This window comes from Gopherus evgoodei, chromosome 3, assembly GCF_007399415.2.
Source record: "Gopherus evgoodei ecotype Sinaloan lineage chromosome 3, rGopEvg1_v1.p, whole genome shotgun sequence".
NCBI classification, from domain to species: Eukaryota; Metazoa; Chordata; order Testudines; family Testudinidae; genus Gopherus; species Gopherus evgoodei.
This window is the reverse complement of record NC_044324.1, coordinates 7,284,796-7,306,555: the sequence shown is the minus strand read 5'-3', so window position 1 is coordinate 7,306,555 and position 21,760 is coordinate 7,284,796. Positions and strand designations below refer to the sequence as shown.

General features: G+C 56.9%; 1 protein-coding gene across 1 annotated transcript; it reads left to right on the top strand.

The window, feature by feature from the left end:
- Positions 1-1,648: 1,648 nt before the first annotated feature.
- On the top strand, positions 1,649-20,027 carry GRASP (general receptor for phosphoinositides 1 associated scaffold protein). Its single transcript, XM_030554889.1, has 8 exons — positions 1,649-1,825; positions 10,551-10,600; positions 15,856-15,910; positions 16,689-16,791; positions 17,753-17,846; positions 18,653-18,719; positions 18,805-18,871; positions 19,072-20,027. The coding sequence occupies exons 1-8, from the start codon at positions 1,649-1,651 to the stop codon at positions 19,533-19,535; spliced, it is 1,077 nt and encodes a 358-aa protein (XP_030410749.1). The 3' UTR covers positions 19,536-20,027.
- Positions 20,028-21,760: the final 1,733 nt, after the last annotated feature.

The following is a 21,760-nucleotide window of genomic DNA, read 5'->3' as shown; positions in this document are numbered from 1 at the left end:
AACCCTTCCCTTGGCTGGGACCTTTATGTCTTATAAAGAATAAACTGAAATTCGTTAATTGACTAAGGGGCACATTCAGATGGCCCACAAACAAACCCCTCCTTTAACTCATTTCTATTTATACCAGGGTCTGTAATCTATTTGTTTGATAGAAGTTTAATGGAAAGCAGTTTCATCTGGATTTAAACATTCCCTTGTAGCGTTTGCTACCAAATGGTGCAGGAAGGGTGTGAAACTCTGATCTTGCAATGAGCTCTGTACCTGTGGACCCCACTCCAGGATCTGGCCCTTGGTGAATGCATGATGACCAAATCATGACACTGACCAGTCATAATCCATTTTCCAAGCTGAAAGAAATGCACAAAGGGACGGGGGGAGGGGGCAATCATTGGTGAAAAATACAGTAAATACAGGAGTTTCAAATGAGTTTCGCATTGCTAACCAGGGGTGTTATCGCTAACACAGCTGCACCTGTGAACGTATGACTGTTTTAACCCAACAGTGCGTCTTTCCAGATAACTCATATCATGGGGTATGCCTAGAAATACACCAGCCAAGATTCTCCCAGGTGTCTAGTGCTTCAGCATGCCTCAGTTTTGGGTGTCTGACTCAAGTCACCTGAAATGGACCCTTGAATAATACTAATAAATGTAATAACAACCTCTCTCTCTTTCTTGTATGACATCCAGGTCCTGGCCTCTGGATCCTGCAGGCTAGGCGTTGCAGACTGCCCTCCAGTTCTCAGGCTGGGTTGTTGTCTGTGATGCTGTCATGGTGTGGGGAGGAACCCAGGCAAAGCCAGTGCATGGCTGCGACAGCTCTGGTTGAATGGGCTGCTGAGCCTGGTCCAGGATCTACAATGACGCGGACAAGGAGGCAAGTGCAGCGATGGGCTCCTGAAGTTAGCGTTAGACTCTTTATCACTGAGGTTTCCAATCTCTAAGGATATAATTTTTGGCTCCCTGGCGGTGCTGAGATTCGTTGGTGCATGACTAAAGACTGGTAGCACTCTTGTCCAAGAGTGCCTGAGCTGCCACGTACTGGGTGGCAAGAGAGCAGCCGTGGGATTCCTCCCCGAAATACGGGAAAATCCTCCAGTTGGTGCTGCCTGTTGTACCCAGACAGGGTACAAACACGACTCCTCCCCAGCATCTACCCTTTGCAATTGCAAACACTGTGGGGGTGGGATTTATGTGTCATGAGGAGGAGTTTCCTGAAGGGGGTGGAGCTTATATGTTAGGGGGAGGGGTTTTCTGAAAGGGGTGGGGTTTATGGGCCGTGGGGGGAGTTTCCCTGGAAGGAGGCGGGCCCCTGGGGCGGTTTCTGCTCTGGGGCACAGCTCGACTGAGGAAGGGGTGAGGTTTGTGAGCCGCAGGATGGAGTTTCCCTGGACGGGGGCGTGGCCTCCCATCTTTAGAGGCGGGGCGTCCGTGGAAGCAGGCGTGGCCTCAATCTGCGTCGGGATTGGTGGGTTTGATCGAAGGGGCGTGGCCTCCCCGCCCAGGGGCGTGGCGCTGCGGTGGTCCCTGTAGATAGCCTCTCCCTGACGGGGCGGGGCCTGTGTGGAAGAGGGCGTGTCTCCCGGCGGCTCCGCCCCCCCGGGCCGATATAGCCTCGTGCGCCGGCGGCTCGCGTCCCGCGCCCCGCCATGACCCTGCGGCGGCTGCGGCGGCTGCAGCCCAAGGAGGAGGATGCGGCGGGGGCAGCTGCTCTGGATCCGGGACCCGCGGGGGGCGGCCCCTTCCTGGCGCTGGGCGGCTGCCGGGCGGCCGAGATGTATCGGGCGCTGGTGGCCTCCGGGGGCACCTTGCCCCGGGCACGCAAGGTACGGACCGGACCGGGACCGAGCGCCCTTCTTTCCCCCTCCTTCCCCCGAACCGGGACCGAGCCCCCTTCTCCCCGAACCGGGACCGAGCGCCACCCCCCCACCGGAAACCGGGACCGAGCCCCCTTCTCCCCGAACCGGGACCGGGACCGAGCCCCCTTCTACCCGAACCGGGACCGAGCGCCACCCCCCCACCGGAAACCGGGACCGAGCCCCCTTCTCCCCGAACCGGGACCGGGATCGGGACCGAGCCCCCTTCTACCCGAACCGGGACCGAGCGCCACCCCCCCACCGGAAACCGGGACCGAGCCCCCTTCTCCCCGAACCGGGACCGGGATCGGGACCGAGCCCCCTTCTCCCCGAACCGGGACCGAGCGCCACCCCCCCATCGGAAACCGGGACCGAGCCCCCTTCTCCCCGAACCGAGACCGGGATCGGGACCGAGCCCCCTTCTCCCCGAACCGGGACCGGGATCGGGACCGAGCCGCTCCGGCGTCCGGGCCCTCCCCTTCTCCCCGAACCGGGACCGAGCCGCTCCCGCGTCCGGACCCTCCCTATCCCTTAGACCCCCCCCTCCGGGGACCGAGACCCGACGCCCTCCCCGCCTCCCGGGACCGAGCCTCCCTCCTCGAAACAGGACAGAGCCCCTTCCCCCCACCCTCCCCGACCGGAACCGGGCCGAGTCTTTCCCCCCACTCCGACCCCCACCCTCTACGACCGGGGCCGGGAACGAGCCCCCTTCTCAACTAGGACCGAGCCCCCTCCCTGCCCCTTAGATCCCCCCCCCGACCGAGCCCTCGACTGAAACCGAGCCCCCCCTTTTCCCACCGGGACCGAACCCCCTCTCCCGCGTCCAGACCCTCCCTGCCCCTTAGACCCCCCCCCACCGGGACCGGGGCCGAGCCCGCCCCCACCCCACTGGGTCCACAGGCTATGGACCAACTGCTGCGTGACTCCCCCCCCCACCTCCAGCTGGACTTGGCTCCTCCCTGGGTGCAGCCGGCACCTTGTGTTGTCCCAATGCATCATCCCCCCATCTATGGTGTGCGGGATGCAGGGAAAGGCTGTGGGTTTCCCTTGGTCCCCAGGGACCCGCCAGCCCTAGGGCATGTCCCTCTTGTGCTGTAAGGCCACCCCAGGGCCAGCTTCCCCTAGCTGAGACTCAGCCCTCCGAGAGCATCCAGAAGCCGGGGCCTGCAGTGCTGCTGTGGGCACTGAGATGAGTGCCTTTAAATCCTCCTGCTTTAGGGTCTGAACTGACCCCCGCAGGGTGGGCATTAGGGAGAAGCAGCGACAGGGCGGGCAGGCTTCCCCGTACCTGCTCCCTGCAGGCCTTCTTGCATCTTCTGAAACAGCCCCTGCAGGGGATGGGGCACTGGGCTAGCGAGGCGCTGCTCTGAGCGGGCAGTTCCTGGGAGCAGATTGCCAATGCAGACAACTTGTCCTCCTTGTTGATCATCAAACTGGGAATGGCTTGAGTTCTGTGTAACTTGGAGAGGAGGAGATTGGGGGGGGGGCACTTTTTGCATGTCAATCAGTGGTATGTTCCACTTAATGCTTAGAGACGCTGATGGGTTAAACTCCTCTCTCAAGAGAGCCAGTTTGGTGGCAAAGCGAAGGTTACAAAGATCTGCTGCAGTTCTGGCTCTGTGCTGGTTTCCTTCCTGCCCCTCACCAGTAACAAAGGCAATGAAGGAAGCTAGTTGATTTTGCTTTTTTATAGTTATCTCTAGGTCATTTCACTCCCAGCTTTTCATGCCCTAGCACAGTGCCACAATGCTTGGATTGTAAACATTGCAGGGAATTGTTGGGTTTTAAACCTAACTTCTCACTGGAACTCTTCTTTTTAAAAAAAAAAAAAAACTCTCAGAATTTTCCACTGACCTCTGTAAAAGCTGATTATGCACGATGCTTAAATGTGGGGCTTAAATCTGACATGATGCATTCCAGTGGAAAGAGAACACCTTAGGATCATTACGTGGCCATGGTCACTGAAAAGTTTATGTAACGTAGAGGAAAATAACTTTAAGAAACTTCACCTCTCGTGTCCTGAGACATTCTGTCTAAGGCTGTCGATGGACTGCTTTGGCTGGTCCCTGGAAAAAGCCCCTGGCATTCCATGTAAAACGGTTGCTTCCAAAACTGAGGCTTAAGTTGGTAACTGGCTTAATCTGCTGGGCGTGATAGGAAAGTAAATACTAGGGTGCTGGAAAGTGAAGTGTTTGAAATGTCTTAGTTTAGAAAGTTTGCTGTGTCCTGAACCAAGTTATCAAAACTTTCCCGAGAGAGAACTGGCTGTCGGTGGGAAAGAAAGGGCCGAGTCGGCAGAACTACGGGAGCATAGCCCGCAGTCTGCTGTAGTGTGGGCATTCCTATCTCGTCAGCATCTATTTGTGTCCAAAGCATTTATTCAGGGTTCTGGGTGTTTGTGCACATGCTAGAAGTCATATGAGCATAGGGACAAGCAGCTGTAACTCTCCCATCTGCCCCAAAACAGACGTCGTCTCTCACAGTATAAATTGTCCGTATAATCAACTTGCCAGCAATAAAAACAACAAGGAGTCCGGTGGCACCTTAAAGACTAACAGATTTATTTGGGCATAAGCTTTCATGGGTAAAAAACCTATGCCCAAATAAATCTGTTAGTCGTTAAGGGGCCACCAGATTCCTTTTTGTTTTTGTGGATATAGACTAACACAGCTACCTCCCTTATACTTGTCATCAATAGTTGACTCTGATATCCCTCAACCTGCAGGGTTTAGTCAGGTCACATCAAACCCCTCAAATTCCACCTGGAAAAGGACTGGAAGCCAGGACCTGTTTTGGAGCAATTCCCTGTGGCCAGTGCTTCAGAGGAGGCCATAAAACCCACAGTGTCCCCTAGCTGTGCAGATTTCCAGGTGACAAGCAGGGGAGGAGAAATTCCTTCCTGATCCCAGTTGGCAGCCATGGCCAGAAGCATAAGGATTGATGACTCTTATAATGTTCACCTAGGTATTGGGGCAATGGATGCTGTTTTTCATACCTTTCCTACAGCACCAGTGCTTTGCAGGCAAAGGGAGGTCCTAAGAACATGCCGACCAAGTTAGACACAGTACAGCGAGGGGTGGGATGGGGTTAGAGTCAGAACACAGGCTGTGCTTTTGTATGAACACCCCTTGCTGGCTGCAGTTCAATGTTCAGTCCTCTTCTAACAGCTGTTGGAACCACTTGCTTCCTTTAGTAATATCCTCTAGCGGGGAGTTCACCGGTCAGTTCTGTGAGACACAGGCCGTGGAGCTGTGTTGTGTGTGAAGGCCTTACTGGAGAAATAAGGACTTGCTTCCTGCACAGCTTCCCCATCCCTGTGGCAGCCTGGAAACACTCACTGCTGTTCACCAGGAACACTGAATGCAGAGCTCTTGGTGGAGCCTCACTCAGGCCGCAAGTTCTTAAGTGATCAGCTTTTGGGAGCATGTGATTGTGGGGTGCCCGTGACGGCACTGCAGGCTTGGCTCTGGGTACCATGGTGTCACGGCCACTTCAGGACACATTGACGCAATTGTCCAGGAAGTGTGGAACATAATGAAACCATTGTTGGAGAGACAAAGAGACAAATGACTTCTCAGGTTCCCTTTTTTAATAAACTTTTCCAAATGAGGGTGGTGAACGTGTGTGAGGTCAGGAATGGAGCTGTGGAAACCATGTCTAGTTGCGTTTTTGATCTCTGTGGCTAAGCCACATCAATGCAACGCTGGGGTGAGGGGGGTGGTTTTTTAGGTGCTGTCTATGTAGTCAGAGGCATCAATAGCTGCCGAAGAGCAAAGTGGATTCTCTTGTCTCCTGCCAAGACAGAAAAACTGTCACCTAAATATGAATGCTGGAATCTCCTATGGTTGTGGGGGATTTGTGTACCCGTGAAGTCATGCTGTTCCCCCTTCGGTGCCCACGTAGGAAGCGGAGTTTGCAGCCCTGGCTGAGAACTCCTGTGTCAGAAGCTGAACCAGTTGGGAGTGAATGATACAGATGCACCAACCTGTTGCTCTACCAGCCTCGTGTCTGATTCGAGCCCCCCGGGGTGCGGGCTGTGTGTTGGTGCAGACCTGGGCTCAGGGCTCCCGGGGTCTGCACCCAGCACTGCCATGACTGGCTGTGACCCTGAGTAGGGCATGTCCCCAGCCAGAAAGCGGGATAATACTGCTCTGCACGTTCCTCTGGCTCCCCTGGGTGAAGAGCACTAGAGGAACGGGGTGCTGCTGGGCGCAGGCTGCTAGTGCTGGCTCTGAGCGCTTGGCCAGGGCCGCTGAGATCGCAATCTGAGTGAGGCAGATCAGACAGGATGTGCTGGGAGGCCAGCAGGAGTTCTGATTCAGGGGCCAGGAGGGAAGGCAGCGGGGGTTGACTTGCCAGAACAGAGGGGGTGGGAGGCATGGAGACTGGGGGGACAAAGCAGCATATGGGCATTGAAGCTGGTGGGGGGGGGGGGCAGCAAGACTGGCCATTTTGCCTTCAGCTGGCCGTGTTCCGTTCCCCTGGTGCGTGGGAGCTCTTGGCCCTACACTTGGACTTTTTCTAGGACTCTGTGTGCTTTACGCACTTGTTCTTGGGCATGACACGGGCGCCTGGCTGCTCAGAGCCTGTGGGGGACACCCCTTCTGTGCTAACCAGTGGCTGGCGCCCAGGTCTGAGGCATTGCACAAACTTTCCTAGCCATCCCTCTCAAAGCAAGCGAGACTTTCGGTCTCGCAGAGGAAGCTTCCTGAAAGTGGCTTGGGGCTAGATGGGGCGGAGAGAGGGAGGAACTGAGTCTGGTGTTGCTAAGAACTTCAGAAGAGAAATGAATCTAGAGGCTGACGCTCTGCCAAGAAACTCTAAGTTTACTAGGAGGTCATGAATGTAGCTTCTGCGGAGTTGCCCTCTTAGCTCCCTGGTTCCTGAATTTCCTGGTGGGGAGGAGTGGGGTGGAATAGTTTCCACATCAAGCTTCCTGGGAGGGGTGGGGGTCACGGCTGGAGGGGATGGCTTGGTGCTGTGATCATCACGTTTGAAATGGTTGGACATCCTGGTGCAGTGGGTTCCAAGCCCAGGAGATGACGCCATTCCAAGTCCTGGAGCTGGCAGAAGGAATGGTCGAAAGGCTGCCAAAGCAAAAGGGGGCAGCAGGCCTTGTGTTTGTGCCAGAGGCAAATACGACCTAGCCAGCATCAGCCAGAACAGGGCTTCAGAGCGTCTGGGGCAGGTGTCCAGGGGTTGGCTGCACAGTGCATTGGGTTTACTCCTTTGCATCCACTAGCTTCTCAGAACCTCTGGAGGACAGAGACGTGTTCTTGGCAGGTTAGAGTGGGCAGACCCAGCACTTCTCTGCTTGGATCCTAATGGTGATAACCTGCCTTCCCCTGATCCTTTACTCAAATCTCTCTCCTCCCCCACCCCACCCCATTGTGCCTTCCGACACTGCCCTTCACCCCCACCCCATTGCACTCAGTGGCTTGTGAGCACTCTTGTGTGCACGGTCTGGGGTCTTCCAGTATAAAACTCAGCTGTGGAGAAACTTGAAGAAAGCTGGATAGTCGCAAATAAGGCCCCACCCAGGCACTGGTGCCTCCAGCCCCAGGCAGGAAACCAGCTCTGCAAGCGAGTGGATGAACCGTGTGGCTTGTTTACGGAGCTGTCAGGGAGCAGGCCCGGCACATTTCACTTTCAAAACCTGGATTTCCATGGGAGTCACAGATCCATTTGCATGGTCAGTTTCGATGTAAATTTATCAGCACCTGGCTCCTCGGAGCACAGAGCTCCCTCTTTTTGGCGGGGTGGGGGGCAGATTAAATTTCGCCCTCTGATCTAGCACGTCCCAGCTGGGGAGGGCAGCCCTGGCAGGTGTGGCCCATCGTTACCCACCTGCCACCCCAGCAGAAGTAACAGTGCCCCAGCCACAGGGCGTGGTGTCGGTCGGTGCTGCCTCGGGCTTTGTGTTGGAAGCACATGTTTGCACAAGAGTCTAATTACACGTGGCGACACCGAGTCCTTGGTCGCTGCATAATGGTTTGATTCTGCAAAGGACCAGATGGGGGGGATAATGTTTATTGTTGGAGAGAAAAGTAGCTGCTCTCAGCTGGCTGCTGTTTGAAGCTGCCTCGCTCTGTTCTGCTCAGGAAGGGCTGTGACCGGGCCTCTGGAGTATTTATTTATTCTCTGTGCCGTGCAGGAGCTTGGAGAACCCTGGCGGCTGCAGTGGCTGGCCGGCCGGCTCGCATGCTTAGCTGTGTCTCCGACTGGGCTTGCTTTGTGCACGCGTCCTTCCCGCTAGCACCACGGAATTGGCCAGGGCGGCATTCGGCAGATGGCAGCCCAGCCAGCGGAGCCCATGGGGCAGCCCTTCCTAGGAGTGTAGATAAGGTGATGGCAGGAAGATGATCCCGACTGGGCAGGGTGCGAAGGGGGGGGTACGCTGGGCTGAGGGTGCAGTCGAACCCCCGGGGAAGACGGAGGCTTTGGCCGGCGATCAAGGGAGCTTGAGGCAGGATTCTAGTCCATGTTTATTTTCAAATCGAATTCCACTTGTGGGGTGAGGATGGCTGGGCTTTTCAAAGGCAGTTTAATAAAAACCTGCTGTCTGCTTCTTGGCCGCTGCGAGCGGGGACCGGGTTGAACCAAAGAGCAGCAAAAAAAGACACTTGGTGACAAAGCCCCATCTTTATAGTCAGCCGCTACTTATGCCTCGGCCGAGATGTCTGAAATTCTTATGGCTGACTATGAAGTGGGTCCCGGGGCCGCCCACCTCGGGGTGATCCATTGATGCTAATTCATCTGGCTCATCTGCCTTGCTGCTGCCTCCCATCAGGCGTTGGTTCCCCATTTTTTAAATGATTAACAATGAGGGGGATTGTTGAATTTTGCATTAAAAATCTGACTTTAGAGGAAAACAAAGAGGCTTTCTGTCTGCGGGGCTTTCATCTCCCAGCCCCACAGAGTGCTTGCCACAGCACGCAATGCACAGAACGTGACAGGAGCCAGCGATTCTGTTTGACGTCAGACCGGGGACAAGTGTCAAACAGATGCAAGCTCCAGCTTAAACCAAAACATGATTCAATTTGTCCCCTGGTGCAGCCCTGGCCTGGTGGGCCCTGCTTGTGGCCAGAGCGGAGCCTGCTCTTTGTCCTCTGTAGCACATCTCGTTCCCAAGTGCTTCACAGACTCTGTTAAAATGCAGCTGCGTCTGGGGTGAGGTGCAGCCACTGTTGAAATGACCCATCAGCGCTGCACATTCTGGAATCCAGTGTGCTGTTTCCCTGGGGGGGCAGTTGCCCAGCTGACATTTCCTGAGGTTGCTGGCCTTCTCGCAAAGAGGGATGGTGGGATCTGAAAGCACAGCAAGACCTTGGTGTCTCATCTCATCCAAAGGGCAGGGCGCCCGGCAGTGCAGTCTGCTCCCTGGCATTGGGCTGGGGTGGGAATGGAGCTCAGGATGTCTGGCTTGATGCCTCCTGGGGCTGTTGGCAGGTCCTCCAAGGCGAGTAGTGACTGGCAGCTCGCAGGCCCAGGCCGTGCCAAGGGGAGCCTCTCCAGGGTCCCTCTCCACTGCAGTAAGAGCCCTGCGGCTTGGCCCCGGCTGACTCAAGCTGCAGGACTGAACCTTGCAGTGGAGCTGTTTGGGTTCAGGCCCTGGCTCTGAAACCCTGCGAGGGCCTGGGCTCCAGCCCCTGTGTGCACTGCTCTGTCTGAGCCCCGCGAGCCGGAGTCAGCTGACCCGGCGCTGCAGGTTTCTGTAGCAGCGCTAGGTGGTTGATTTCAGGAGTCAAGAGCTGTGACCTGTCTTGCTGCTGCAGCCTGGTGCTCCCCATCGGGGCAGCCGCCATGGGGCTCTACTGGTCACAGAGCGAGAGGTGGATGCTGCAGAGCCAGAGGCGCCACATTGGAAGGGGTCTTAAAACACCTGCTTAAAGTGGGCAGAGTCTGCTGGTGCCCATCTGGGATGTAGCAGCTGGACAGGGATGGCTGCCCGACCCCGAATGGCTCCAAAGGGGCAGAGCCCAGCCCCTCTTTCCAATGCGCCTTGAGCCCTTTCTAAGGGCCAGCCAGAGCTGCAGGGGAGGCGGATTTTACACTTCGTTGTGCAGGGTGCTGGTGCAGCGATTGTGCCCTGACCAATCTGTGGCTTGGGAAAAGGGGAGCTCTGCCCAGGTGCCCTGAGTTCACGAGGACATCACACAGGGTGGATCTTGCCTGTGTGCTGGGCAGCAGCTGTGTGGGACGGCAGAACCTGCCACCCCTCCCTCCATGTTCACACGTGCCCTGCAGCGAGGGCCCAGGATGGCACTGGCTCTCCATCTGACACTTGGAATCCTTGGGGCCTGGCCCAGCCACTGAGTTGCTGTGTGACTGGCCAGGCTGGGTCAGACCTGAGAGTCCCTCCAGTCCTGGGTCCTGGCTCCAGCAGGGGCCAGCCAGACTGAGGTCAGCCCTCGGCTTGCTGGGCTTTATATCCCTGTTAGCTGTGATCGCTGGGCGAGGTCACTCCCTGTCTGCCAGCCCCAGCCTGGCCGCCTTCCCCGGTGGCAGGGAAGGGGGTTATGGGGCTATGGGGCTCACCTGGAAGGTGATGTGGAAGGGCCATGTGCTCCGTCGCCTGGCAGTTCTGCAGCTAACACCCCGGGGTCCCAGGGGGAAGCGCCTGCTTTTGCACGCCGGCGTGGGGGGGAAGGGATGGGACAGTCTAACGTTGGTGTGTTTTCTCGCTCTCTCCTAGGGCTCTGGATGCCGATGGAAATCTCTGAGCCAGTCCCCGGAGCAGCACCGGTAAGCCACACCGCTTCCTTAGCCCGAACAATAACCGGGGTCTGGCCTCAGCACGGCAGCCTCCTTCCCGCTCTCCCAGCCAGAGCAGCCTCTGGCTGCTCCTTAGCATCGCGACAGGCTCATAAAAAGCAGCTCCAGCTTCTGATCAGCTCTTGGGTTTTGGCCATTAACACTCAAGGGCACTTACCCCCAGGTGCGGCTGTGACGCCAGGCAGTGCCCACTCCTCGGCTGTCCCAGGCCAGGCATGCAAATGGGCTTGTGGTCTGTGGGGCTAGGCCGGGGCAGGGGGTAAAGGAAACAGCCCCATAGTGGCCTGCCAGCAAGGGAGGGAGGCTGATTGTGAAAAACAAACAAAAAAAAATAATCCAACCTAACATTAAAGGGAAGTTCCATGAATTCCTAAAGCTTCAGGGAAGTTTAGCTGTCCCCTCTGCATCCCAAACGCAGCTGCACTGGGCTTGAGCAGAAACGTTGGTTCCCTCCATGCTCTCTACCCCTGCCAACGGGCCAAGCCGAGTGGGGATGCCAGGAGTGAACCAGCATCGGGGGGCAAAGTCAGTTAGCACCTCAGAAGCGTTCCAGTTGTAACGAGCTCCCCTGGCTGGGGGCAGGCGGGTGTGCTGAGGGGCCATTGGGCTGGGGGCCGGTGTGCAGCTTGGCCCTGTGGGAGTTTATAGAATCATAGAACAGGAAGGGACCTCGAGACAACATCAACCTGCGCTCCTGGCAGGACGAAGTATTATCTAGACCATCCCTGACATGCCTGTCTAAGCTGCTCTTAAAAATCTCCAATGATGGAGATTCCAAAGCCTCCCTAGGCAATTTATTCCAGTGCTTAACCACCCTGACAGTTAAGAAGTTTTTCCTAATATCCAACCTAACCCGCCCTTGCTGCAATTTAAGCCCGTTGCTTCTTGTCCTATCCTCAGAGGTTAACAACAACAATTTTTTTCCCTCATTCTTGATAAGTTTCAAGTACATAAAAGGGTGGTACAGGTCCCCTCTCAGTCTTCTCTGCTCCAGACTAAACAAGCCCAATTTTTTCAATCTTCCCTCCTTGATCATGTTTTCTAGACCTTTAATCGTTTTTGTTGCTCTTCTCTGGACTGTCTCCAATTTGTCCACATCTTTCCTGAAATGCGGTGCCCAGAACTGGACACAATACTCCAGATGAGGCCTAATCAGCATGGAGTAGAGCGGAAGAATTACTACTCGTGTCTTGCTCACAATACTCTGCTAATACATCCCAGAATGATGTTCACTTTTTTTTGCAACAGCGTTACACTGTTGACTCATATTTAGCTTGTGATCCACCATGACCCCCAGATCCCTTTTGCAGTGCTCCTTCCTAGACAGTCATTTCTCATTTTGTGTGTGTGCAACTGATTGTTCCTTCCTAAGTGGAGCACTTTGCATTTATCCTTATTGAATTTCATCCAGTTTAGTTCAGACCATTTCTCCAGTTTGTCCAGATCATTTTGAATTTTGATCCTATCCTCCAAAGCACTTGCAACTCCTCCCAGCTTGGTGTTGTCCTCAAACTTTATAAGTGTACTCTCTATGCCTTTAAGTAAATCATTGATGAAGATATTGAACAGAACCGGACCCAGAACTGGTCACTGAGGGACCCCAGTCGTTATGCCCTTCCAGCATGACTGTGAACCACTGATAACTACTCTCTGGGAATGATTTTCCAATCAGTTATGCGCCCACCTTATAGTAACTCCATCTAAGTTGTGTTTCCCTAGTTGATTTATGAGAAGGTCATGTGAGACGGTATCAGAAGCCTTACTAAAGTCAAGATATAGCACATCTACCGCTTCTCCCCTATCCATAAGGCTTGTTACCCTGTCAAAGAAAGCTATCAGGTTGGTTTGACACAATTTGTTCTTGACAAATCCATGCTGGCTGTTACTTATCATATCATTATCTTTTAGGTTTTGCAAATTGATTGCTGAATTATTTATTCCATTATCTTTCTGGGTACAGAAGTTAAGCTGATTGGTCTGTAATTCCCCGGGTTGTCCGTATTCCCCTTTTTGTAGATGGGCACTAGCTTTGCCCTTTTCCAGTCTTCCGTGACTTCTCAAAGATAACCACTAATGGCTCAGATATCGCCTCAGCTCCTTGAGTATTCTAGGACGCAGTTCACCAGGCCCTGATGATTTGAAGACATCTAACTTGTTCTTTCCCTATTTTAGACTCTGATCCTACCTCATTTTCACTGGCATTCACTGTTAGACGTCTAGTCGCCACCAGCCTTCTTGGCGAAAAGTCATTAAGCACCTCTGCCGTTTCCACATTTTTCTCTTATTGCCTTTCTCCCCTCATTGAGTAACGGGCTTACTCCGTCTTTGGTCTTCCTCTTGCTTCTAATGTATCTGTAGAATGTTTTCTTGTTACCCTTTATGTCCCTAGCTAGGTTGATCTCATTTTGTGCCTCGGCCTTGTTAATTTTGTCCCTACATATGTGGTGTTTGTTTATATTCATCCTTTATCGTTTGACTGAGTTTCGACTCTTCTGAGTTTTAGATCACCGAAGATCTCCTGGTTAAGCCAGGGTGGTCTCTTTCCTGTGCAGTGGGATAGTTCTGCACACCGAGGTGTTGGAAAGGTCTGCAGTCAGCGAGGGATTGGAGCCTACAGGGCGTTGCGGGGCTGAGGACCTGACTGTCAGAGGGTCTGAACACCTTCCAGGGGGTGGGTCTCGAGCATGCCCAGAAATCCCGCCTGCATATCGTAAAACCAAGGCTGTGTGCCAGGAAAGCCATTAACCATTTGGGCTCTGGACACAAACCTGCTGAAAAGCCCCAGAGGCTGCAGCTCCTCTCAGAGCACTGGATTTCCTCTCGCTGGCTTTTATCCCAGCCTTCCTGGGGTTTCAGGGTGACCTTTCACCACTCAGTCCCACCAGGTTGGAAGCTGCAAGCACAGCTCAGGATTGGGCCGTTAGCAAGACCATGACAGCAATGACCGAGCGGCAGAAGCGTGTGTGTTTGAACCGCAAAGAGAAGCCTATAAATAAAGGCTATTTTGAGCGCTTAGCCGTGGGGGCAGGGGGAAGTGATGAATTTTCTTTACCGGACGGTGAAATTCTCCCACGTGAAATGAGACCCATTATGAGCCAGATGAGCAGCTGGGAGCCCTCCAGCGGAGCTTGTTAAATGCCTGCTCAGGGGCAGGCATGACACATCGCACGTGAGCCGGTAAATGGCCTATGGAACAGCAGCTGCCTGAAGGTGTGGGGATTTTTTCCCTTTGCAAGGCTGACACCAGAGCTGGGAAAGGGCCCCTCAGATTTTGTCCTGTTGGCAGCTGCTGTAGTCCTGCCTGATGGGGGCAAACCGGGTGTGTGCTGGGGGCTTTTCCTCTCCTAGCATGCTGGTTCCTGCCTTTGCAGGGGCTGGGCTCCGATCCAGGGAGGTCTCTCCTCTCCAGCCTCCGTGGCGCATGGATAATTAAAGCCGCCTTTGAATTTCTGTTACAAGTGCCAGAAGGATCCAGCTGGCAGCCGAGTCACTGTCTCTAGGACGTGGACCCTTTTGAGAGGGCTTTGGACAAATCCCAGCCCTCGACCCCTCAGTGTGGGGTCCTGCTGGAGTGTGAGTGGTGCTTGGGACCTGATTTGTCCCAGGCTGCAAACCAGCTGTACGTGGTGTGTCCGAACTCACCCATGCAACCCCCCAGCCTTGCTGCTTCCCAGGGGCTTGGGCTGTCCCCCGATGGGGCTGGCGTGGCCATTAGCTAGAGTCAGTGGGACGGCTGGAAGGGCAGCTCTTTTCCTGCCGGGTACACGTGGAAGAAGCCGCATCCCCTTTGAGAAGGCGTGCCCGGGTTTAATTCTAAACCGAAGGGTTTGTCTGCTTTGGGAGTCTGGGCGGTGGAGTCGTGGTGCCGCTGGCTTTAAAGCGGGGCTTGCAGCTGGGTAACGGGTTGGCACCGGAAGCCCAGACACGCGGGGGGGGGGCGGGGGTGTTACACTGGTGCAAGTGATGCTTTACCCTCGTAGACGTGTTCCACTCGTGTAGTGTTAACACTGGCGGGTTGTATTAGTAGCGATACTGGAGCAGAGATCCCGAGTGCCCCAGACGAGCCGCCTCCTTGGGAAAGTAAAACCGATCACAGCCCTGATGGGTGCCGGAAGTAGGGCCAGCAATCCAGGCTCCTTCCAGCAGAGACTAGGATGGTAACCCTTGGGCAGCGCATGGTGGGCAGGGCTGCGCCACTGTCCCCATTTGCAGTGGGGGGACATGAGGTGCTGAGCGGTTAAGGGACATTCCCAAGTTCACAGCACCAGGCAGTGTCAGTCGGTTTCCTGACAGCAGCGATTATCCTCGGTGCTCCTCCAGGTTTGCCGATAGCTCCTTTCTCTCTGCGCCTCCTGATGCCCCGGAGAAGGCCCAGTGACGCATGCTGAATGTGGAGGAGAGCTGCTCTGTGAAGACTTAATTCAGTGAAAACACTGAATGAGCTGCACGACGCGCTTTCCTGCCTGCATTGTTCTGGAGCACAAGAATAAACCCATTTGGAGTGTAATTGCTTAGCTGCAGGCAGGAGACGCTTACGCAACTTGTTAAATAACACGCTCTGGGTAGCAGCGGGGCCAGCCTGCTGGTGGCCTGCAAGGTGGGGCCTGATGCTTGGTACGCAGAGCCTGGCAGGTAGTCAGGGTGGATTCCCCTTTCGTGTTGGGAGGGTGGGGTTCCCCTCTGGGAGTCGGGCCCATGCTGAAGTCATCATGTCTGTGTCACTGTCTCTTCCCCCTTCTGCCCCTCGCTGGGGAAGCTGTATAATTAAATGTGGCCCTGGCCTCAGTTCATTCCTGCTTTAAACCTGGGAGCTGGGACTCCTGGGTTCTAGCCCCAGCTCTTAGAGGGATTGCAGTCCATTGCCTGGAGCAGGGGGACCAAGAGCTCGGACTCCTGGGTCCTCATCCTGACTCTGCTACTGACCTGCTGTGTCACCTTGAGCAAGTCACTTAACCCTTCTGCGCTGGCTCAAGGCCCGTGGGAGAGAAGAGGTGTCCCTGGGATTTGAATGGGCTTTGTGACAAGGGGGGTTGAGTTGGTAGCCGTGCTCCATGCTGGCGAGACACCGCTGGGGCGGGGGGATATCACCGGTGCTGCAGGGAACAGTAGCGGTGACATGGATGAGACGCTGCCCTGGGGGCCGTGGCTCTGTTCTGGGCACGCAGCCATGGGCGGCGTGGAACAGGGAGTCTCAGACCGCTGCTGATGACTCTTTCCCTCCCCAGGAAGATGATCACGCTGGAGAAGGAGGCAGAGGAGACATTTGGGTTTGAGATCCAGGTGAGTGCCCCCCACCCCTGAGGGCAGAGAAATCAGCTGGCACTCGCTCTAAGAAGACCGACCTCAAATGGGATTTGGATCATGGTTCTACCCGGTAGGCCCCCTGGGGACCAAGGGCTGCCTCTCCTAGCCGCTCCTCCGGCCTGGTGGTGCTGGGCGGCCAGGTGTGGCTGTATCAGCCCCAGCGGTGCAGTTCGCAGCCGTTCCTGGGGAGGGGGTTGCCCCATACTCAGCCATCGCAGGCAGCACTGCTCCCTAGAGCAGCAGCGTGCTCACGGGGTGGAGGAGCTGCCCTGGGTTCAGTGATTGCAGACCAGACCTTTCTCTGCATTTACAGTATTTTTAAACTGCATCTGAGCCAGGGATTATTTTTAGCAGCGATGATGCCGAAGTTACAGAAGCCGCCCCCGACTCAGTCACGGTTCAGATGGCGGGAGGGGGCTGGCAGCTCACGCAAAGCAGCCATCTGGAGCAGGCTGGGTTTGGGGGCCCGTGTGGGGGCCCCCATCGCTGTGCGTTGCTAAGCACTGTGCAAAGGTTGGTTAAATACGGAACGTTTGGGGTGGTGGCTCGTGACGTGCAGGGACGCGGAGCTGGAGGGAGGCAGCGTAGGCAGTCCCTGGATCCTCAGCTGTAGCAGGGACCTGGGGAGGTAACACGGCACTGGGAGATGGATGGTGCTAACCTCGGGGCTGGAGGCTTCCTGTGTGTCTCGCCGGCCAGCCAGTGCTCGCTCAGCCCTTCCCACTAACGAACTGGCGGCTGCTGCTCATTCCAGACCTATGGACTCCACCACCAAGACAAGAAGAGTGTGGAAATGTTCACCTTTGTCTGCCGTGTCCACGAGGGGAGCCCAGCCCAGTTAGCCAGGCTCACACCCGGTAAGTGCATCGTGCCAGCTCCCCGGGGCTTGGTCCCCATCTCACACCCTGGGGCAGGATGAGGTACGGATGGTGGGGGGAGGCTGTCAGTGCCAGGGTAGGACCCAGGCATTCAGTGGGCCGAGGGACCCAGGCATCCTGGCTCTCAGGGGAAGACCCATATTTCTCTAACAGTAGTGTTCACTGGTTAAAGTAAGTAGAACAGAAGTAACCGGATCTGGGAGCTGCCAAGTGGGAGGAGGAGGAGAACTGAGAAATAGTTCGGGAAAAGGCAGCTCCATGCGTGGCACCTGGGTGTCAGCCCCTCTGCCCTTTCTTGGCCTTGCATTGTTTGACTGACCCCCAGGGCTGCAGGGCCCTGGGAAATGACTAGTCTCAGGCGCGAGGGGGAAGTCACAAGCACTGCCCTTCACAATCACTTCTGTTTGCATGCAGCCCCTGGCGGGTGCCAGCCACACAGGCAGTGTCCCCCGCCTTATCACGTCACCGCACATGCCACGGCCTGGTGCTGTGCAGCCCAGTGCAGGAAGTGACTCTGCAAAGTTCACTGGAGCATGGGGCCTTCCATGAGCAGACAGTGGGGTGAGGTAGCTCTGAGCTCTGCCATGCACTCGTTCTTGTAATGTTCCCGGCCAGCCAGATTCCAGCTGGGGGCCAGGACTCCTGGGTTCTCTCCCTGGCCCGGGGAAGGGGTTGGGGGCTAGTGGTTAGAGCTGTGGCGACTGGGAGCCAGGACTGTGAGTTCTTCTCCAGTTGTGCCCTGAGCTTAACCTGGGGAAAGTCCCTTCTGTGACATGTGGCTCAGGCTGCCCTGCCCCCTCTGTGCAGGGCTCAGGGTTAGTGTCAGATATCCATGGGGCTGGGAAGGGGGTGGCTGCATCAGCCACTCCCTTGCGGGGGCACTGAGCTGAGGTTCATGCCACTGGCAAGGGCAGCTCTGAGTGCTTTGTCTGCCTCCCAGGAGACACCATCACAGCAGTAAACGGGCTGAACGTGGAGGGCATCCGACACCGCGAGATCGTGGAAATCATCAAGGCCTCCGGGAACGTGCTCAGGTGAGATGCTTGCAGCCGCGCTGGGGGGCAGGAGAGCTGGGGCTGGGACGTATTCCCCGTGCTCCAGGTGGGAAGTGGGGATCCACTGTCCCAGTGCTGTAGTGCCTGGCCAGCTTGTGGGGCTGAGGGGCAGGAGAGCTGGGGCTGGGACATATTCCCCATGCTCCAGGTGGGAGGTGGGGATCCACTGCCCCTGTGCTCTGGTGCCTGGCTGGCTTGTCCTGGAGATAGGGCTGGGCCAGGGGCAGGAGGAAGCAGCTGGTGCTCACAGGAACTGGCTTCCTCAGAAAATAACCCCTGCCTCAGTGGGACTGGGGGCTGCCTGGCTCCCAGAGCCCAGCACCTTGCTTAGAGCAGCTCCTGCTCATCCCCTGTCTGTGTCCTCTGCCGGCTGGGGGACTTGTAGCCTGGGGGGACGAGCCACTCTTGGAGTGCCCCACCTGGCTGCGAGGGAGCCCACTCCAGGTCCAGCTCCAGCTCCGACCCCTTCGCCTGGTAACGAGCTCCTTCCCCTCTGCTGTGGGACCATGTCAGACCCAAGCTCGGCACCAGGCCCCGCCTCCGGGGGCACGAGGTGGATGAGCTGATCCCAGGAAGCCCACCTGGCGACAAGTTGTCCTGTGCTGGGCTGAACTCCGGAGAGTGCATGGGAAAACATCCAGTGCCTCTTTGCTGCAGCAACTTGAAAGGGGGGGGTCTGCAGAGGACACCCCCTTTGCTGGTGGGGAGCAGGCTGGCAGGGGACCCCCTTTCTCCATGGAAGGCTGTGATTTGGTTGGTCGCTACCAGAAGCTGGTCTCTTGCAGGCTGGAGACGCTGTATGGGACATCCATCCGGAGAGCAGAGCTGGAGGCACGGCTGCAGTACCTAAAGGTGAGGCTGTGACCTGGAGTGAGCTACCCGCCCGTCCGCAGCCAGGTCCCCCCAGGCAGCCCTAACTGGCCTGTCTGTCTTGCAGCAAACCCTGTATGAGAAGTGGGGGGAGTACCGCTCGCTGATGGTCCAGGAGCAGAGGCTGGTGCATGGTGAGTGGGGGCGCTGGGTGTGTGTTTTGCTGTGGGAGTGAAAAGCAGCCAGAGGGGTGGGGACCTCCCCGTACTGGGAGCACACCCAGCCTGCCGGGGAGGGGGCTAATTTGCTGGCTGACGCCCCGAAGCCCTCGCCGGGCTGGCTGCTGCACTGTGTGGTCGTGCCCAGCCCGTTCTAACGCCCCTTGTCCCCCCAGGGATTGTGGTGAAAGACCCCAGTATCTACGACACGCTGGAATCTGTCCGCTCCTGCCTGTACAGCGCTGGGCTCGCGAGCGGCTCCCTCGCCTTCGGGAAGATGCTCTCAGGCGCGGGCAGTACCTCCAGCTGCGTCAGCACCGCCACCGAAGAGAGCGAGGACTCTGTCTACCAGACCTGCTTCTTTGACTCGGCCGATTCCCTGGACGGGCACTCAGGGCGGGACGGGGGCAGCGCCCCCCCGGTCCTCTCCCAGCGCCGGCCCACCCTGACCCGCAGTGCCAGCGTCAAATGCACCAGCAGCAGCAATGGGGCCGTGGGGCACTTCTGGGACAGGCCAGGTGACCAAAAGAACTGCACAATCACGCCCCACAAGAGCAAACACACCAGCTTCCGGAAACGGCTCCTCAGGTTCATCCCGGGACTGAACCGCTCTCTGGAAGAGGAGGAGAGCCACCTGTAGGGGGTGCTGGCTGCAGGGGTGGAGCACAGGGGACACGGGGGGCCATGGAGCAGCCAAGTTTTACGCAGTTTGGTTTATTTATATATTTATTATCTCGGTTGGTGCCAATGCCCTGGCAGAGCGTGGTGCTGGGGTCTGGGTTTCAGAGCTGGGGAGCGCCTCTGCTGTGAAGGGCACAGGGGATTTTTGCTCCCCCCACAGAAGGATAAACATGTAAAGGAATGGGTGGGGGCAGCAGCAGCAGGAGCTGGATCTAGCCCCAGCGGCAGCCTGGGTGCCTGCTTGTGGGAACTGCTGGAGGAGGGAACTGGGCCTGTCTGCACAGTTAGGGGGCATTTTCAGGTGTCCTGGGGGAATGGGCCATGGGGGGCCCTTTGCTTCCAGACCTCATGTGACCAAACCCCTCCAATAGCTCTGGGGGTAGATGAGCTGATGAGTCAGAGCTTGTCTGGGGCAGCATCAAGTGGGCTCTGCCCTCAGGCTAGTACCATCAGCAGGGAGGCCACAGGAGGAGAGAGAAACTACTCCTTCCTCGAGCAGGAGGTGTGGGAGAGGCTGGCCATGCCCCTGCCTGTGTCTCCCGGGGGCCAGGTTGCGGTGGAAGTGCAGGACTGTCTCGGAAAGAGAGGGATCCTGGTGCTACCCCAGAGCTCTGAACGGAGCAGTAGCCCGCAGGATCTCCGAGCAGGCGCCCTCTTCCCCAATATAGCACGGAGCATCCTGGCCCAGAGAGGTGTGGGGTCCCCTGCCTGCTTTCCCCTGGAAGGCGTCCAGCAGCCAGGGGCTCTGCTCTGTTCCAGCCACATCCTCCTCCCGTCTCTGCAGCGCTGGGGCTCTGCGTGACTTTCGGCGAAGTCTGGTGCTTCTGTGTCAGCCCTATTTATGGCACTGGCTCTCAGCACACAGGGGACTGACCCTGGGGGTGTGTGTCTCTCCATCACACCACTCCGCCCGGTGACGCATTGACTGGAGCGAGAAGATCCCTTTGTAACCGCCTGACGCCAGCAGAACTGCTCAGCCCGCTGGTGTGCACGGGCTGTCACGTGGCCGGGAGAGACCGCTCGGGCTGCTGAGCACCCTGCAGGATCACACCCATGGGGTGGCTGCCGCAGGCAAGCTAGCATCGTACTGGGGTGTGTCCGCTCTGGAAGGAGGAGTCAGCACTCAGGGACAGCCCTGGCCTGAGAGCGGGATGGGGCTGTACTGGGTGACCTGCAGCCCTTAAGGAAAAGGCTTTACAGCTCCATCTTCACTGGCTGGGGGAGGGGAGAGAACCTGGTTCCATGGAGCAGAGGGGAACTTCTCAGCAAAGCTGGTTCTTATCTCAGGAAATAGCCACAGGAAGAGGGTGGCTCAGCAAGTGAGGGCTCCCTGCTGGATAAAATGGAGCCCCTGCCCCCCAGGCAGTGCTAATAGCAGAGGGGGGTGGGGGTGGGGCTGTGGCTGGGACACAGGTGTGGTTAGCTGTGGTGTGGGGGAGTGAGGTTTTGTACGGACACAGACATTGCTGTTAAAATGCTTGGCACAGATTCTGATCAATACAATGAGACTGTTTTGCATCGGTGTGGGGCTGTTGCAATTTCACCTTTGCTCGCTTGCTTCCCGAGATGGGGCAGTGTCCTTGAGGGGGTGGGGGTCACAGGACCAGGGGCAAAAGGACTCGCCCCCAGGGTCAGTGGCAGAGCTGGCTACAGAACCCAGGCATCCGGACTCCCAGCCCCATGCACCTGTCAGCCTTGCATGGGCTGAGTGGCTCAGAGGATGTCTCCATTGAGCTCCTCTGTTAGCAGCCCCCCCCATGAGTGTCTGTCTGGGGGGGCACATTTAGCCTTCCTGTAAGCTCCCTCCAGCCCAGCCCCAGCCCCTCGCCCTGCCGAACTGACCATGTGCTGCAGCCCTCGACTGCACTGTGAATGGAACTGGAGGGGGAGAGAGGAATCCTCCTGTCAATGGGGTATGCTTCCCGAATTCGCAGCCTGCAGGTGGTTCTGGCCAGCCCCTTGCTCAGAGCTGCTCTCCTCCAGCTCTGCCTGGGGCTGGGAGGGAGTCCCAGCATTCCTGTGGCTAAGGGACTAATTGCATGTGGGCCATGGCCTAAAATAGCCCTGCGTCCAAGGCAGCCCAGCTCATGTTAGGGCAAGGAGTGGATTCTGGGGAAGTCTTCCCGTCACCCTGGTGCTGCAAGCCAGCTGTGTGCCCAGCTGGACACAGGCTAGGCTGCTCCT